The following is a 19731-nucleotide window of genomic DNA, read 5'->3' as shown; positions in this document are numbered from 1 at the left end:
CCGTGCATGCGTGGGTTTTCTCCGGGATCTCCGGCTTCCTCCCACTGTCCAAAAACATGCTTCATAGGTTAATTGGCAACTCTAAATTGTCCATAGGTGTGAGTGTGAGAGTGAATGGGTGTGTGACTGTGGACGTTCTACCCTGCGACAGACTGGCGACCTGTCCAGGGCATCCCCTGCCTACGCCCAAGTAGCCGGGATAGGCTCCGGCAGCCCCGTGACCCCGAAAGGGACAAAGCGGTACAGAAAAAAATGAAAAATTTTAAATAAAACAACTCAGATGCCATTGAAGTGCAGATTTTCAGCTTTTATTCCATGGGTTGAACAAAAAGATTGCATAAAAATGTGAAAAACTAAAGCATTTTTAAACACAATCCCTTCATTTCATGGGCTCATAAGTAATTGGACAATTGACTTCTATGCTATTGCATGGGCAGGTGTGGGCAATTCCCTTGTTATGTCATTATGAGTGAAGCAGATGAAAGGCCTAGAGCTGACTAGAGGACTCGTGCTTGCATTTAGAAGATTTTGCTGTGAACAGACAACATGTGGTCAAAGGAGCTCATGCAGGTGAAAGGAGCCATCATTAAGCTGAGAAAAAAGAAGAAAACATGCCAGAAATTGCTACAGTATTAGGAGTGGCTAAATCAACAGTGTGGTACATCCTGAGAAAGAAAGAAAGCACTGGTGAGCTCAGCAACGCAAAAAGACCTGGACATCCACGGAAGACAACAGTGGATGATCGCAGAATCATTTCCATGGGGAAGAGGAACCTATTCACAACAGCCAACCAAGTGAACAACACTCTCCAGTAGGTAGGCATAACAATATCCAAGTCTACCATAAAAAGAAGACTGCATGGGAGTAGATACAGAGTGTACACTGCAAGATGCAAGCCACTCATAAGCCTCAAGAATAGGAAGGCTAGATTGGACTTTGCTAAAAATTATCTAAAAAAGCCAGCACAGTTCTGGAAAAACGTTCTTTGGACAGATGAAACCAAAATCAACCTCTACCAGAATACTGGCAAAAGAAAAGTGTGGAGAAGGCGTGGAGAAGCTCATGATCCAAAGCACACTACATCATCAGTAAAACACGGTGGAGGCAGTATGATGGTCTGGGCGTGCATGGCTGCTAGTGGCACTGGGACATTAGTGTTTATTGATGACGTGACACAGGACTGAAGCAGCCCAATGAATTCTGAGGTGTTCAGAGACATACTGTCTGCGCAGATCCAGGTGAATGCAGCCAAACTGATTGGGCGGCGTTTCATAACACAGATGGACAACGACCCAAAACATACAGCCAAAGAAACTCAGGAGTTTATTAAAGCAAAGAAGTGGAATATTCTTGAATGGCCAAGTCAGTCACCTGATCTTAACCCAACTGAGCAGCATTTCACTTATTGAAGACTAAACTTCAGACAGAAAGGCCCACAAACAAACAGCAACTGAAAGCCGCTGCAGTAAAGGCCTGGCAGAGCATTCAGAAGGAGAAAACCCAGCATCTGGTGATGTCCATGAGTTCAAGACTTCAGGCTGTCGTTGCCAACAAAGGCTTTTCATCCAAATATTAGTAATGACCATTTTGTTTTCAGTTATTTCATTTGTCCAATTACTTACGACCCCATGAAATGAAAAAAAGTGTGTTTAAAAAATGCTTTAGTTTTTCACATTTTTATGCAATCTTTTTGTTCAACCCATGGAATAAAAGCTGAAAGTCTGCACTTCAATGGCATCTGAGTTGTTTTATTTAAAATTCACTGTGGTAATGTACAGAAACAAAATTAGAAAGAATGTGTTTCTGTCCAAATATTAATGGTCCTGACTGTATGCGCAATCTTCATTGGAGTTCTCTGTAGATAAAGTTTGATTGTTTTTAGAGCAAATGTACATAATGTCTTTTTTAATTTACATTTTTTCCTTGCTCCTTGCTAAACACAAATTTTTAGTTTTTTAGATGAATCAATTTCTGCTTTGCTTGGCATGTGAGGGATATCACATTTCCTCTAAAGAGCGTTGTCATTTCTTTTAAATCAACTTCCACTGCTGCATTTTCAAACACCCCAACCACAACCAAACTTGTCACACGTGTACGCTGTGGTTACCTTTGTAGTGCTGGGGGAGTAAACGTGCCTACCCGCATGCTCACATTCAAAAAGTGATGACTAGCTTATTGAGAAAATTGACTTAGAAGTTTAGTAAGAAAAGAAGTTTTCTGGTGAAACTTCCAACGTTTCCTAGAAAAACAGACAAGTGCAGAAGACAGTTTAGGTCTCTCTTTCTTCTACTTGTGACTCATTGAGGGAGTCTGACCTACATTGTTCAGTTTGAAGCTTTGTCTCTTGTTCTTAAAAGGGGTCACAATGTCAATTGTCAGGATCCTACTACTTTAAGGAACTGCTGATGACTGATTGTAAATTACACCTCTACTCAAAGAGCTGCCTTTAGTCTGAGATTAATGTCACTGATACTCCATGAAGCGCATTTGACTAGACAAATTAGACACAATGTTTAGGGAAATAGACTTGTATGTCTCAGTATCACACAGCATCAATGACAAATGGGAATCTGTGCACTTATACTTGTTATGTTGACATGTCTGTCCAACATGTCAGAAAGTTTCCATTTGTTTTTCTTTTTCTTCCAAGTATGGACGGTGGTGAGCTTTTCAGTCGAATTCAGGACAGAGGAGACCAGGCCTTTACAGAAAAAGGTAAAAAGTTCACAGAAACCTAAAATGAACAGATTTTCTTTATGATGTACAGCAAAGCATTAGAAAACACTTGGCAGAGTTGTAATGACTATTGATTGTATTGATGAGTTTGATCTGTAATGTTCATCATAGACGCACTTCAACTGTGAAAGACGGAATGTTAAAAAAAATAGAATCTAGAAAATCACAATGTAGAATTTTTAAAGAATTTATGAAAAAGCTCCAACAAACAACCAAGTATTGTATCTTCCACAGACCCTTATATCCTCCACATGTTTCCTATATTAATGTCACCTGCTTAAACTGGTTATCTGTATATAAGATCATTGACGATCTCCCTCCACCTGGAGCTCCATGACAAATCTCACCTGACGGGGTCCAAATGATTTGGAGAACAGTGTGGAAACACCCTAGAACTACACGGGTACCTGGTACCGGGACCCCAGTAACAAATGTCACCTTAGTAACAGATGACGCCATCCCTGATTCAGATCCTGCAGAGGTCCAAAGGTCTCTCTGTTTAAGCCAACACGTGTCCAGAACCGTCTAAAGTTTGCCAGAGACCACCTGAATGATACAGAGGAGGATTGGGAAAGGATTATGTGATCAGATGAGACCCATTGTGAGGCAGGGGGGTGGAAACATCATGCTTGGAGGCTGCTTTTCTCCTAAGGGGATTGGAAGACTGATCTGTGAAAAAGAAAAGGATGAATAGGACAGTTTATTGTCAGATTAGGGGCAAAAGCATCTTTCCATCAGTGAGAACATTGATGATGAACGTGGCTGGATCTTCCAGGATAACAATGTTCTCAAACACATTATCCAGCAACAAAGGAGTGGCTGCCTAAAAGAGTGTTATGGTTCTGTCGGGGCCAAGGCAGACTCTGGACTTTAATCTAATGGAGAATCTATAGGAAGTTGAAAGTCAATGTTGCCCAGTAACAGAACCAAAACATCACAGCTCTTGAGAAGATCTGCATGGATGAATGAACCCAAAGTAGCAGCTACAGTGAATGGAAACCTAGAGGAAGCATTAGAATTCTGTCACTGCTAACCAGGGTCACATTCATTGGCTGCAAACAGGAAACATTTGAAGCAGTAATGGAGAGGAGGTCACTGAACAAGCTCTTATCCATCATGGACAACCCCGACCATCCTCTCCACCCTGTTCTGGGCAAACAGCTGACCTCCTTATCTAGGAGGCTCAGACAGCTCTGCTCCAAAACTGCCCGATACTGGAAATCCTTCCTACCAAATACAATCACACTGTACAATAAAATAATTCACTGGGTAGCAGATAACATTTGCACATTTTACTTTTTTTTCACATTTTTTCAACAAATTTCCCACATGTGGGATCAATAAAGTATTTATGATTCTGCTTACAAAGTATTGAGATGAACTCTTGTCATTGGCCACATTTTCACATCATCATACAAATAATTTCCTTAAGGAGGAGTTAGTATTGGGATTCTTTTTTTTACATACTGTTGCTGATAGTTGAAGTGTTTCTACGATGAAAATGACAGCCATCTCTCAGCTTTTTTAGCCGGGGAAAAAGCAGCATGGCAGACTGACAGATATATTTCAGTGGGGTATCTGGGGAGAAAAAGGCCAATTTTGGAGGTGTTTTTTCAATTCATTGTTTTAGTGCTTGTGATTTTCTATCAGTCCATTAAAATGCATGTTTTTTAATGTTTTTTTTTTTTTTACATTTAGAGGCATCCAACATCATGAGGCGAATAGGTGAAGCCATTCAATTCTTACACTCCATCAACATTGCTCACAGAGACGTCAAGGTCAGTCATTGCTTCCTAACACAGAATGACATGCAGTTTTACCCACTGCCACATTTTCTGACTGCATAATCTTACATTTCTTCCCCTGTCCCATAAAAACAGCCTGAGAATTTACTCTATTCTTCAAAGAGGCCCAACGCGCTTCTCAAACTCACAGACTTTGGCTTTGCCAAGGAGACCACCTCGCACAACTCTTTGAATACTCCCTGCTACACACCCTACTATGCTGGTAAGGATCTGGCCCACCTGAACTATCATAATTACGTGTTGCATGACTTGATCGGATTTAAAAATGTTGCATGTTTTTTCTGGTTTCACTCTATTGCCCTTTGCACAGCTCCAGAGGTCCTGGGCCCAGAGAAGTATGACAAGTCATGCGACATGTGGTCTTTGGGTGTCATCATGTATATCCTGTGAGTCATTCTTCCCATAACATCTCTACCCTTTTACCATCAATGTATATATGTTTTAATTTAATCAATGTAAATGTCCAACAGGCTGTGTGGGTACCCTCCATTCTATTCTAACCACGGTTTAGCCATCTCTCCTGGGATGAAGAGGAGGATCAGAATGGGCCAGTATGAATTTCCTAACCCTGAATGGTCCGATGTATCAGAAGAAGGTAAAACTTACAAAATGTGAAATCTGCTGCAAACACTTCTGTTTTCATTTGAAATATAAACTCCTAAAGATCCACTCCAATGAAAATAGTGTTTTGATTATTTGTTTTGTTTTTACATGTTCTTGTGACATTTTTCTGGTGATGGAGGACATATGTATAGAGAAAATTAAGCTTAAAATTTTTTCTTGGGTATCTATTTATTCAAGTTTGTTGTGAATCAGGAGTGGATGAAAAAATGCAGTTGGAAAAAGTCTGCAGTATTGACGTATGTGCTACAATTAGCAGGCCACAAGCCCCCTGCTCCACTCCATTCTGATGCATACTCTTGTAGAGCCACCAGATCCAGCTATGTCTTCGTTTTTCTTGTCTGAGCTGGTATCTGGCTCAACACTGTGCAGCTGATTAGCTCTAATATTCAGTTTTTGTTGCACTAGTGTTAGGTTGGGGTTGTAAAGGGCTGTAAGCTAGTGGGATAGTGTATAAACAGAAGGATGTTGGGAAGCAGGGGAGGGCTTAGTCCTCACAGACAGACAGGTGAATTTCTAATAAACTACTGCTGCTGTGGAGAACCGATGTCCTAGAAAAACGGCACAGGTTTTTTGATTTTGGCTAAAAATGGCATAATCAGAATTAAAAGAGCACTGGGAACACTTTTACAATAGATCAAAAGAGGATCGGAGAGGGACTTTGAATAAAAAGGGTCTTCTGCACATGTACCCTTTTGATCAATTTGTTTTTGCTTAGCACACTAGCAAAATCTACATTCAACTGCCCAATCCCAGGATGAATCACGTCTCACTTCATCCTTGCTGAAGGACGGCACTTTAAACAGTAAAAATGAGGTTCTTCAAACAAGTTTAAAAAAAAATAATACATTGAATATGTTTTTCCTTAGTTAGTGGAAAAATCCACCAATGAAACTGGTAGAATATGTTTTGTAAGATTTGCTAAATAAGCTATGTCCTTCCCTTTTTAAAACTTCATTAAATCTTGAAATCAGCTATAAACAGTCATATTTAAGCATGTTGCCTTGCTAATTGAAACTACGTCTTAAAATAAGCAAGTATTGCTCAAAAAAGGAGTTTTGTATTTTTAAAGTATAAATATTTATTCACATTTGCACTTAAATATATCCTTCAACAGTCCAATTCACGTTATTTCTAAACCATAATCGTCTTAAGTTAAAACTAGAATTACACATTTTAAGATAAATTTGTCCTAATTATGTTAATGTTATGGGTAAAAAAAAATTCCAGTTTCCCCAAATCCAGCAATTCTGAAACAAGATCACATATGTAAGATAAAATATGTAAAGAAAAAAAACTTGTTTCATTAAAGATGCTACTTAATAGATTTTTAGAGATTAAAAGACTTAGATTTTCAAGGTTACATATATGCTTACAAAGTCGCTGCATCCTACTGAAAAAGTAAATTGGAAGTTAGTTTTGTTCAAGATCAAGTGCAATAAGATATTTATACTAGAAACTGGATAAATGTCAGGGGCGGAGCTTCAGGGGGGGCAAATGGGGCAGCTTTGTCCCCTCCCCCCGTTTTTGAGTCAATATTGGTTTAATTATTTTACAAAGATTAAGAAATCATCAATACAAACTTTTTAAAGCATTTCAAATAAAACAAAAGCTAGTTTTTAAATGAATCAAGACAATAATATGAATAATAAACCTGTTAGAAATACATATTTTAGATCTTTTTATTTGAAATGACCTTCCACTCTGGTGTCTTGCTACCCTTCTGAAGTCTTGTGCCCCGCCCCTCCATGTAAAATGTTCTAGCTCCGCCCCTGACAAAAACACGTGTTTTTGCAGTTTTACTACTGAGTTGATGCTCATACCAGGGCTTTTGTGCATCCAGATAGAGTAGGTTGTGTCAGGAAAAGGCCTCCGACATAAAATTAAAGCCAAATAATATATGAGAACCACAAATATAGCCTCAAATATAGCCTCAAGACTGAATCGGTTGTGATCCGGTATGACCGTGATGTCAAAGCAGGCGGAGGACCATCTCGATAGGTGGAGGTTTGCTCTGGAAAGAAGAGGAATTAAGGATAGCAAGACAGAGTTTCTGTTTGTAAATGAGATCAACTCAAGTGAAACAGTGAAGTGAAGTAGCAGAGGTGAAGAAGATGGCGGACATCCAGCACTTTGGGTCAACAGTCCAGAGAGTGAGAAAGAGGCGAAGAGCAAGTTTAAACGGGTGGAGGACGGTTCCAGGTGTGATGTGTGACAAGAGTTTTAGAAAGAATGGAAGAAGAGTGTGGAAGACTGTGGTGAGAGCAGCCATGATGTGGGTTAAAGACACTAAGAAAGGCAGGAGGCAGAGCTGGAGGTATGAACTACACATAAAAACACATGATGGGAGTAAAAGATTTAACATTTTACCTCATATAATGGTATTTCAATGATAAATATTTGATGCATTTCATTCCTGTTGCACAGTCTGTTGCTTTGTCTGCTTCTCTAGAATCTATGTTATCTATACAGTGATGATCTCAATGAGGCCATGAGTTCGGTTAAGGCTATAAGAGGGTTCGTTCATCTCAGCTTTTAAAAAATTGCTCCTATTTCCTCTCTCTCTCTCTCTGAAGTTGGTGCTACTCAGATTAGCACGGCCAGTTGCAACTCCAGTAATTGTAATCACACTAACAGTTCCTTTTCACTCATAGCTGCAGTAGTGCCTTCAAGAGGAAGACCGTTACCAGAACTGTTGTCTGTGTGCACCAACACCCCAGTGAAGTAATCCTGATGTAACCATCATTTCGAATTTTGGCAGACTAAGATCATTACACATTATGAACACATCATGATAAAAAATATCTTTTTTGAAGTCTTTTGGGGCTCGTTTTCTAGAAACACGTTAAGAAAATGCAGTAAAGCCAAACTGGGTTGCCACTTTATCAGTGATTACATCTACTATATGTTTTATAAGCACATAAGTACTGTTGAGAGAGAATAATTTAGAAACAAGCTCCTGTTTTGTTTTTTGGCTGGATAACAAGGTGGGACATCCCAGGTGCCTGTCGTAGTTTCCGTCTCACCTGTATTGAATGTGCTACACCACCTGTGAAAGAAACTACATAAACTGTTGGCACCCGTCCTGACACACCTGGAATAAATCTGTTCTGCTCAGGTGAACCTGAAACTTATTGGGGTTTTCTGTTAGTTTGAACCAATATATTTTTTTTCTTAAAAGAAAATTGTTTACATTTATGAAACAAAACTGAAAACATTGTGTCCCATGTAGTTTAAAACCCCAAAAGATATTTGCTTTTTTTGCTCTTTTTTTTTTTTACAGGTCTCTTTCTTTTTTTCAACAATGTTTGGTTTTCACCTTTATGTGTTGATGTAAAACTAAAGTGTCCATGTGTTGTTTCTTGCAGCTAAACAACTCATCAGCACCCTCCTAAAGACCGAGCCCACCCAAAGGATGACCATCACTGAGTTCATGAATCATCCTTGGATTAATGTACGTCTTTAGACTTTGTGCTTCAATTTACAGGCTTTCTTTTTCTTTCTTTCTTTCTTTTCAGGGTTTTTTAGGAGTTTTTCCTTACCAAGAAAAAGGGTCTAAGGGAAGGGATGCCCAGTTTGTTTTAGTGTGTTTAGTTTACTTTAGCAGTCAGTAAAGTTGTTTTATAACTGATTTGATGTCTTGTTACAATTAGTGAAGCCCGTTGAGATAAGTGTGTTGTTATATTGGGCTATGTAAATAAAATTGAATTGAATTCTATAATTACTTTAATAAATACGGTTGGCGTGTGCTTTTGTGTGCCCCCTAAAGCAATCAATGGAGGTTCCCCAGACCCCACTTCACACCAGCAGGGTTTTGATGGAGGAGAAAGATGCATGGGAGGAAGTCAAGGTGAGACATTTGCTTCAGTGAATGTTTTGTGTGTGTGAGGCCTTTTATCTCCTCATAAATATGTATTTAAATCATTATCATAATGCAGAAATGGCAACCCAACAGAAGTTATCTCAAGTAGGACTTTTGTCTTCAATTTCTATTTAAATGGCTATAGCTTACCATCACCATCAATGAACAAGGAGTTAATGAATGATGGATAGACACTGTGAGCGCTTTGAGCGTCTAGAAAAGCGCTGAAAAATCCGATCCAATGTTATTATTATTATTTGTTATGCCCCTTTTTATGTCTAGGGGGGCCTAGAGGAGCATAAATTAGAAGTTAAGTTTTTGCCCTGACTTAAGTTAATAACAGAACACCAAAAGATTGTCTCCATAAAAATATAACACATGTATTAACTATTGATAAATAACAATCACCAATAACTTAAAAGGTGAAGCAAAAAGGGTCAAAATAACAAACACAACCCCACCTAACTGAAATCTTACCTGTGAATGAGAGAAAAGGGAACTCAATGACATAACACTAACCTCCCTGGACTAACAAACAGGAGAAAACAAGGACTAAAGAAAATGGCAGTTCACCCCTACAGCCTCACTTAAACATAACTACAGACAAAAGACTACTCAGAATGGGCCAGAACACAAAAACCACAAAGAACTACAAAGTGCAACACAACAAAACAGGTGGAGAAGAGCACCAACCAAAAACACAATTTCCATTTCACTGCAACAGTTTTATTTAAATAAGAGTCAACATACCTTTAATTAATTGAATGACACGAGTCTACATGGGAGGCGAACATCTAACATAAAAGGGCTCCATCTGATTGGTCAAATGCATACATTGATTTATTTGATTAGCTAAGCAGTTCAAGCTTCCGTAAGATTGTTTTAGCACATTTAAAGTAACCATTTGTTGTGATTTTCGCCATCTTTTGCGATACGCACATTGCATAGCTTGATATCGCGATAACGCTAAATTTGATTGTGCAGGCCTACTTTTAAGGCTGCTGCCATCAGTTTGGGTCCAGTGGGAGACCCTTTTCCAGCACCACACCTGAAAGCAATCAGACACAGACGGACACAAAGATATACAAACACAACGAAGTCCCACTCTGATAGAAATAAAATACACAAACACAGAACAAACAGAAAGAACAAAACGAAGTACAGCCACAGCTGTAACATTATTGTTGTTTTTGTTTATCATTTAAATTGGTTTTCACAAAAAGCGGACTATTTACTATGGTAACGGCTACAGGCCTGCAACTCACTATGCTGCAGCTGTTGAGGAGTAACCAGCGGAGGAAAGTGGTATATGAATGCTAAACATCATAAACAAAGTCAGCAAGTAGTTTCTCAGATCGCTTTTATTGAAAGAAATATCCTCCATTAACTCTGATCATTAATTGTGGATCAACAATTTCCTTCATTACTTAATCATCAAATTGTTTATAAACAGGCAACAAACTAACTTCTTCTATAGGTGTCCATTATCCCTTGTAAATGAACACCCTGCTACTAATCAGAACCAGACCATGGTTCAAAAAAAGTACCGTAATTTCCGGACTATAAGCCGCTACTTTTTTCCTGCGCTTACAGCCGTGCGGCTTATTCAGTGACGCGGCTAATTTATGGTTTTAATTAGCGGCCGCCATGTACGTATTTTCGGACACAGTGAATGGTTTGAATTCTCTAACACCAAACACAAGTCATTTATATTCAACACACCTCTAAGCAGCCAAACAGCATGGACTTGACTTCAGGTCTTAGACACTTCAGTCATGGTTCAACAAAACGAAACACGCATGCCCAGCTGCATCCCAGAATCCTTTGGTGCCATTAGACCCAACGTGCACGTGATCGCCGCGACAATATGATGAAGCTTTCAAGTTAAAAGCAATCGTTAAAAGCAGCGTGAAAAAATCCACCATCACCAACGGGTTTTGGAAAAGCCGGTCAGCTGCGTGACGGAGAGAACAGCGCATGGAGTGAATTTACATCAGAGTCATAGTGACTCGGCTGGCTGCACGTAAATATGTGGGAATAATATCAGCCTTTATTTTGTCGAGACACAACTGGAAACACAAATTGACGTGATCGTTTTAACGGTTTGTAAGAATTGAGCGGAGTTTTGCATTGAAACGCTCACAGCCTCCGTGTGAGCTGGAGACATCTTCTCCTGCTGATTGAGCTGCGGGGCCGATGGCAGTCTGAAGGCTCCCACACGTAACAACGCATCCACCCCTCATACACAAAACGTACAGTATTAAGTCCGATTGCTCTGCACAGACACGATTTGCTCCGTCCACCGGCGCAATGGGGACGAAGCGCTCCTCCTTGAAGCCGCCCTGGCCAGAGCTGTCGGAGTAGATAGGAAGGGGAGACAAGGAGCGCGCGGGAACGCGGAGGCGTCGAGCCATTCTGCAGGCTGCAGCCAGGGCTTACTCGAGGCGTCCGGGGAACAACAGTGTTTGTTGTGGAAGGAAACTTCTGACCCACGCGCCGCGAGGAGGCGCGCGTATCGCGCTGAGGCGCGCGCTTTTCAGTCGTCGCTGCTTTATTTTACCGGTGTGTTTTTTAACCAGCCCTGTTACTCCCATAACGCTGCCGCGACACAAGCGGAAGGAGAGCTGTACCCGTTCACCCCTCCATGCACTGCTGATACTTGCTCATTCTTAAACACGTACAACAGAATAGCGAGCCGGGCGTTGGCCCCGCCTTTAGCCCCTAAGACTCATGGGAAATGGGGGATCGCGGATGTAAATTTCCTCATCATAACTGAGGGATGTAATGTTGATTACAGTGATCCCTTGCTATATCACGGTTTACTTTTCACGGTTTCGCTACTTCACGGATTTGCATCGTGCATTGTGTTCTGCATTCTGATTGGCTAAAAAAGTCACTCCGCTTCTTCTCTACCTGCGCGTCAATAATGTTGCATTTTAATATGTACACGTACGTAAATCAGTTTTCCAAATTACGTACATGCAAATCATCTTGCAATTTCCTGTTTCTCTAAAACCCATAGAAAAAGAGCGACAACAACTGTCAATCACTATGTTCTTCTCCCGAACAAACACACACAGCTGCACCGCGGGCTTGAGAAGGAGAAAACACTGCAGCTTCTCAGACTGAAGAGCATTGAAATACACCTGAGCCACTATTTGTCCGTTTGTACTTTGTATTTTTTTCATGATCATTTTAAATTTTCTCCCGTTTAATTCAATTACTCTCGGGTCGCGGTGGGCGGGGCTAATCTCCGCGATTTGAAGCCTTCTGTTCACATTGATGATTAAAATTATTATTTGACAGTACTGTACAGAAGTTATTTGTTGAAAAAAAAAAACGTTTTTAAAGTACTTTGATTTGTGAAACAAATGTTTGAGCCTGTAAAATGGTTTGTTCTTCTTTTCAATGTATAACAGAGTATTTAATTGTATAATAATTGTTAAAAAAAATAGAGGTTTCTACTTCACGGATTTTGCCTATCACGGGTTCTTTTTGGAACGTAACCCCCGCGATAAACAAGGGTTTACTGTATATGGTTACTGTTTGTAATTTTATGTATGATACCTAGATTGTCAATAAGTAAAAAAAAAAACTAAAAAAAAAAATAAATAAATAAATAAAAACCATAACTGAGGAACTTGTGAACAGAATAGAGGTGCATACTGTTTGGCAGATGTATATATACTCAAATACATGAGCCTGAGGCAAAACTGAATCCACCCACTGTGTGCTAATGAATCACACTTGCACTGTGAGTCAGGACGTGATCTGTCAGGATGACAATGTTGCCTAATACATGCGGCTTGTACTCCGTATGTATAAAAGTAGTTAAACACGTGAAAATGGGTGGGTGCGCTAGTAATCGGGTGCGCTTTTTAGTCCGGAATTTACGGTATATTATCTTAAAAGACAGTGTTGCAGTTTTACTGTTTATTTTTTGCTGTTTTCCATTATTACATGTTTCAACAGATGCTCACAGGTTTCTACTTTTAACATTTTCTTTGTTGTTTATTCCACAGGAGGAAATGACCAGTGCCTTGGCAACAATGAGGGTCGACTATGAGCAAATTAAAATCAAGACCATTGCGGACTCGACCAATCCACTGCTGTCCAAAAGGAGGAAGAAGGCCAGCAGCGGCTTACCAAACCCAGTTTCTGCAGATCACTGAACATGACGCATGCAAACACGTGTTGTGGAAAGAAAGCAATAATTTGTCGGCACAAGTCGTACTGCATGGATTTTCCTCGGTGTTTTGATTATTTTTTCCTTAGCAAATTCTAATGTTTTGTAAGAGTGTATGATTTTGTTACTCTACCATTTTAACAAACTCCTCATTCTGCTTCAGCCGACAGCTGAGTGGATCTGTGCTTTTATAAGAGAGACTATAGATTACAGAGACGGAGGATATGAGATTATTAATCTTTTTCTTAAGTATCAGGTTTGTACTGAAAGGGGTCTAAATATTAAGATAAAACAGGAAGCCTTAGCCTTGGTTCTGTTTACCTTACAGTTCTGCTCTGACTCCACCCCCTTACCTGTGAATGTTTTAACAAACGGCTAAACCCCAAAAATGGAAAGAATGGAAGGTTTCCTGTTGCGTGCGCGCTAAGTTAGCAGATGAGTTTGGAACTGACGAGTGGAATGTAAGGACTCATCTGGAAGTAGCTGGGGGGGTGCCCATCAGGTTCACGTTGTCGTGGTGAATGTTGAACTGAGGCCCGTGGACTTGACGATGGGGGCCACTCTGAAATCACCTCATCGAAGTCCCCCCTCCTCTGTCACGCACACCTTGCTCTTTTCCAGTGAAGCAGTTTTAGGGCAAAGGAAGTGGCTGGCGGTTTTATTCAATCCGACTCCTTTCTCTTGCTTGTAGCTCATCAAAGACGAAGAGCCAAAAAAATACTGTATTTTTTTATTTTTGATGAATTTTGCAGAAGTTTTAGCGTAGGTCATGCTGAGTAAGGCAGGTGACTTTTAATCCCTTTTTACCTTTTTGGTTCAGGCTACAGAATGTAGAGAGCAGTCAGATTTCAGGTTTATGCTATGCAGACTTGTTTTCCAGCTTGAATTCCAGTTGAAACTCTTTAAGGTTGTGAATTCTTTTGGGGGCACATCGAGCAACAAAAAGGGCATTTCTTAGTGTTTTATGTTAATCGTCTCATGAAATCAGTCTGGCTGTTGGCAGCCGCTGCTGGTCATACCAGCGCCGGAATCTGTACGTTCAGTATTGACTATTTAGCACTATTATTCAACAGTTCTGCAGGTTCTGGATGATTAACGGGGAAGTAGGACATGCTTGGTTGCCCATTATGACGGGGTGCAGTCTGACATAGTACCAGAATGCTGCCATCACACTCAAAGGATACATCAGTTGGTTCATCTTCAGTGTTTCTTTTTTATTGTGTAATCGATATAAATTGACTTTTTGTTGTTTTTTCCCCCCAGTTTGGTTCACTTTTATGTGTTTTGCTCACATCACTTTGTGCTTCACTCCTCATATTATTTCACAATAAAAAATGTTCATTGAATGGGATTTCTATCACACACATTTTTGTAGTGGAAATACAGATCCATCTGAACTGTTGTCTTTGAGTCTTTTCAGCTCCACCTGTTGTACTTTTGTCTGCTTCTGCTTTGGAATAAAAACACACAAACTCACTTGGCCCCTCCGATCTTTTGTTTTTTTTAAAAAAATATTTTCTTTTGAATTTATTTCTTTATTTCATTTTATTTCTTTTATTATTATTATTTATTCATATCTATTTTTGGTTCTCCATTTATTTATTTTATTTTTAGGGGGGGGTGCCCGGGGGGGGGGGGGGGGGGGGGGTGCTAGTCCCTTAGGGAAGTCAGGGCATGAATGGATGAATGGTGGGGCTGGACCTCCTGCCCCTCTGGATTGGCACCGGGCCCCCTCCTTGCTGTCTGTCTCTCGGCGCTGGCGCGGCTCTGGCCTCTATCTGCGGCTGGCTTGCCGCCTCCCGTCTGCCTGGTCGCCCTGGGAGGGGGGGGGCGCCTACCGGGGCCGGTCGCTCGGGGGAGCCTTCTTCCCCCGGTTGTGCCCATCCGCCTGCTCATCCCCGCTCCCACCCAAAGAAATTTTTGTACACAGGCATATAGGGCCCCGGGAACTGAGTTGGTGGGACACGCTGGCAGGGCTCACTGGGGGTGTCTCTCTCTGGGGTCACGTTGGCGCCCGTCCTCCATTCCCCTTTAACCCGCATATTAGACACCCTGATTCATCTAGGGCCTTGTGGGGATGGTCTGGTGGAGGGGGGCACGGTGAAACATCCGTTCTCATCTTTCACTGGTCCGCCCACAATTTTAACTTCCACTTTAGACACACACACTGCATGTTAGCAGCACACACAGCAAATACACACCAATCACAGAGGGACTCCCGGAGTGAGGGGGGGCTCTGCTGCTTGGCAGCGGTGGGGCCCGCCAAACTGGAGAACTCCTACTTTACCTACAGCACACACAGCACACCCACACCCCCCCACATAGGTGGGGTCTGGGAGGGGCGGCCGGTCTTCCCCCGCCTGGTCCTCGCAGGGCGGCCTGGTTGTGGGTATCCTGCCGGATGTAGTGGTGGTCGAGCGTGCGGCGCTGGGGGGTCGATCGGCCAGAGGGGGTTACTACGTGGCGAAGGGGGGAGGTGGGCATTCCAGAAGATTGTGAGCATGTGTGCGAGAGTGCATGGGTGTGACGGACCTGGGGGCTGGCTCGCCGGGTTCCTCTGGGGCTCTCCCTCCCCATTGCAGAGTAGGGTGGGCATTAGGGGGGTATTGGAGGAGGGGTTGGAAAATATGGCAGGTGAGCAGGGTTGTAGAGGGTAGAGTAGTGGGGGTGTGTGTGTGTGTGTGTGGGGGGGGGGGGGTGGAGGTGTGGTTGCGCGGTGATTTCTGGGTTGTTTAGGTCGGGTGCCAGGGCTGGCTTGCGGAGACGGGGCTCCGGCTGGGTGGTGGGCAGCTCATGGGTTCTCGGGGCCCTGGCCTGTCCTGTGGCCTGGGGGCCCTGGCGCCGGGTTCGCCTATGCCTCTCGGTGCCGGGGGGGGGCACCTGTAGGGGTGCCTCTCTTGGTCGGGCTGGGGAGGATCTGGTTCCCCCTTATGAACACACGGTTCACTTCGGCAGCATGCATGTATCTCCTCCCCCACGTGCACACTACCACACTGCTCCCTGTCTTCATCCTTCCTCCTAACCCACAGTGTATTGATGGTCTTCCGCTCATCTTCGTGTCAGAATTTCACCTTTCGTATGTAATATTTGTCTTTCCAGCAGATCTGGTATAATTGTTACAAAGCTTAAAATAATAACTTATTCAAATCAGCACTTGTATCCCCCACATTCTCCACCTCTCTTCCTCTTATTCTCTTCCACCCCCTCACATTCTTCCCCTCTCCCTCCCCACACACACTAAATGTGACAAAGAAATAAAAAATAATAAAGTAACAAAAAGGGGTTTATACAAATCTATACTCTGGTTTTTCGAAGTTCTATAACCTCTTTTTGTGATAGTAAAACCTGTCCAACACAAAAGGCCTTCAGCTCTAATCTGTTTGCTCAGTTTTTGGACAGAACAAGTTAGAAAAAAAAAAAACTGTCATCTTGCTAGTTGTTTCCATCACCTGTTTCTTTCTATGTGTTTTTAATTTGTCTTTTGTACAGTTTCCTTAAGAGCCATGAGAGGTGCTTTCAAATAACATGTATTATTATTATTATTATAAGTAGTAGTACTAGCAGCAGTAGTAGTAGTAGTAGTAGTGATAGTAAACTCTCACAACTGGCAATGCCACACCACCATTTTTATTTCTTTGACAGCCTGGATCACCTTCTCAGCAGTCAAACCTCTGCCCCTAATTTTAGAGAATTTTTTCAACTCAACCACATCTCCAGTTATGACTCGAGCTGTTATCGACATGGGATTTGTGCCTTAGGCTTGGGCCGCGCAGACTCAACTGGTGAAAGACATGCCTCATCCTGGCTGCCATGAGTGACTCCTGAAATACACAGATTTGCGTAGCATCACGGCATCGTGGAGTTGAGTCAAAGCATCTGCACACACTGGGGTGTTCAGCTGAAGTTTCCCGCTAGCAAGGACGGTTGTTTCTCTTCAGGTGTGTGGCGAGTGTAGGCTTCAGGCTTCCAGCTTTGAGTGTGACGAAACCATAGTCATCTCTGGCAGACATGGTTGCCAGGTAAGAGAGCGAGACCACATCTCAGGGGAGTCCCGATTGTGGGTCTGCGGTTGTTCCACCCCCAGAATACTATTTTAATGACCACAGGACACCCATACAGTCTACGTTAATCAAAAAGATGGAGAGTCCCCCATTGAGGGATTTGGGAATAACTTGGGATGTTTCTGAAACCCTCAGTGAAAGGACTAGCTGTATGTATGGGATTAAGACAAGCACAAAAAAGAAGCAAGTAACATCAGGCCTGGACTTATCGTCATTGTTTACTTTCTTTTAAAGGTAAGGGAAATGTGGAGGATGGAGACTTCTCAGCTGAGCCATGACACAGCCTAAGTTCTTTGAAGTGGCATGACATCCCTTTTCTCACACACAAAACACATCCTCTCACACTCAAATAACCCAGACAGGCAGCCAGTCGATATAAACTGACATAAGACTCAGCAAGAAGCTTGCAGCCTTGCTAAGTTTTCAGAAGAAATGGAAACCTGTCGTTATCTCTGCCTGCCTGACAGCAAAGCACTTATCTTTCACCTGTGCTGGAAATTCAACTGCTCTTTCGGTTAAAAAAGCTCTCATGTGCATATTGTGGTCACTGTTTTTTTTTAATTTGTTTATTTTTTATTTACTTATGGTTTTAAAAGCCTTATTTTTTAAGTTATAAATGATCTTTTACTGGCTTCCAAAAAAAAAAAGAAACTAACTGTAGTGCAGCTTCAGTTCCAGGTACTCAAAGTAAAAAACTGTGTTTTTCACAAATAGACTTCATCACTGAAAATCCTTGCTTTTAATTCAGGTTTTATTCTAACATGGAAGAAGGGTTGTTTTTGGTGTTTCCTTTCTTTTAAAGGTTAGTGTGAAAATTATTTTTAAATCCGTATTTAAAAGGTCAGCTTTTTGCACAAGATTGTAGTTCATTGTGGAAAATTACCCTAAAAAGGAAAAGGTTCAAAATTCATCAACAAAAATGTGATGCAAAGTGGGCTTTTACACCTGTCATGCTGTAAAGCCAGAATAAAAAACAAACTTTCCAATTGTGCCTGACAATTATTAACATTTACAGTCGACCTTGAGACTATAAACTGTGTAAATATCCTGAATAGTAACTTTTATTTTAAAGTACATTTACTCTTATTTTTGTTTAGCTTCAGTTGGACTTAAAGTCCCACTCAGATCATTTTCTGAGCTATTTTAAATGTTATTGGTTTAAATGAAAACCCCATATCACTTTCTAGGACACAGTTTCTGCAGAGCTGTGGCAATGCTAAAAATTTTTATGGGGGGGGGGGGGGGGGGCAGTACAGTGGAATGCTGTTACGATGGAAAGGATCAAAAATACGCATTTCAGTTCAATTTATTTAATGCTTTTTCAGGAAAGCTTGTATTAATGATTTCTTAAACTTTAGCAATTATGACACTTATATTGATTCCAACATTTGGGGGGCATTACTTTTGAGCTGTTGATTAACAGAATTATTTAAGAAAACAAACTTAATGAAATAGGGCTGGACAAAAATGATGGTACCCATAACTTAATATTTTGTTGCACAACCTTTTGAGGCAATCACTCCAATGAAACGTTTTCTGTATTTGTCAATGAGCCTTCTGCACCTGTCCACAGGTAATTTGGCCCACTCCTCATGAGCAAACTGCTCCAGTTGTCTCAGGTTTGACGGGTGTCTTCTCCAAATGGCATGTTTCAGCTCCTTCAGCTCAGGAGAGAGGACCGCCGGGCCCAGGAAGCCAGCACCCAGGGAACAGGGCCGCTGTTGCCAAGGGCCCAGTACCCCCTACCAGGGATGGGGTAGGGGACAGACGTTCAATGGGATTCAGATCTGGGCTCATAGAAGGCCACTTCAGAATAGTCCAACGCTTTTCTCTGAGCCATTCTTGGGGGTTTTTGGCTGTGTGTTTTGGATGGTTGTCCTGTTGGAAGACCCATGACCTGCGGCTGAGACCAAGCTTTCTGACACTAGGCAGCACATTTCTATCCAGAATGCCTTGATAATCTTGAGGTTTCATTTTACCTTGTACAACTTCAAGACACCCTGTGGCAGATGCAGCAAAGCAGCTCCAAAACAGAACTGAGCCTCCTCCATGTTTCACAGTAGGAACAGTTTTCTTTTGGTTGGATGCTTCATTTTTGAGTCTATGAACATAGAGCTGATGTGCCTTACCAAAAAGCTCCAGTTTTGTCTCATCTGTCCAAAGGACATTTTCCCAGAAGCTTTGTGGCTCGTCAACATGCATTTTTGCAAATTCCAGTCTGGCTTTTTTATGATTTCCTTTCAACAGTGGTGTCCTCCTTGGTCGTCTCCCATGAAGTCCACTCTGGCTCAAACGATCTGACACTGATGTACCTTGATCTAGGAGTTCACCTTTATTGTCTTTGGAGGTTATTCTGGGCTCTTTGGATACAGTTCCAACTATCCGTCTCCTCAATTTGTCATCAATTTTTCTCTTTTTATAAATTTCTCCTAAAAATAAAGAATGCAACTAAACTATTAA

General features: G+C 41.6%; 1 protein-coding gene across 1 annotated transcript in view; it reads left to right on the top strand.

The window, feature by feature from the left end:
- The window catches only part of mapkapk2a (MAPK activated protein kinase 2a), a 31854-nt gene extending 17168 nt beyond the window's left edge, over window positions 1–14686 (top strand). The window contains exons 3-10 of the mRNA XM_004069144.5: window positions 2651–2715; window positions 4435–4514; window positions 4617–4743; window positions 4852–4927; window positions 5012–5136; window positions 8531–8616; window positions 8932–9012; window positions 13047–14686. Of these exons, the coding sequence (XP_004069192.1) occupies window positions 2651–2715; window positions 4435–4514; window positions 4617–4743; window positions 4852–4927; window positions 5012–5136; window positions 8531–8616; window positions 8932–9012; window positions 13047–13196 (790 nt within the window). The 3' untranslated portion in view covers window positions 13197–14686. The remainder of the gene's footprint in view (window positions 1–2650; window positions 2716–4434; window positions 4515–4616; window positions 4744–4851; window positions 4928–5011; window positions 5137–8530; window positions 8617–8931; window positions 9013–13046) is intronic.
- The last annotated feature ends 5045 nt before the right edge of the window (window positions 14687–19731 follow it).

Source organism: Oryzias latipes, chromosome 5 (genome assembly GCF_053564925.1).
Source record: "Oryzias latipes strain Hd-rR chromosome 5, Olatipes_Hd-rR_3.1".
NCBI classification, from domain to species: domain Eukaryota; kingdom Metazoa; phylum Chordata; class Actinopteri; order Beloniformes; family Adrianichthyidae; genus Oryzias; species Oryzias latipes.
Note: the sequence above shows the minus strand (reverse complement) of the source record. Positions and strands in the feature narration are given on the sequence as shown.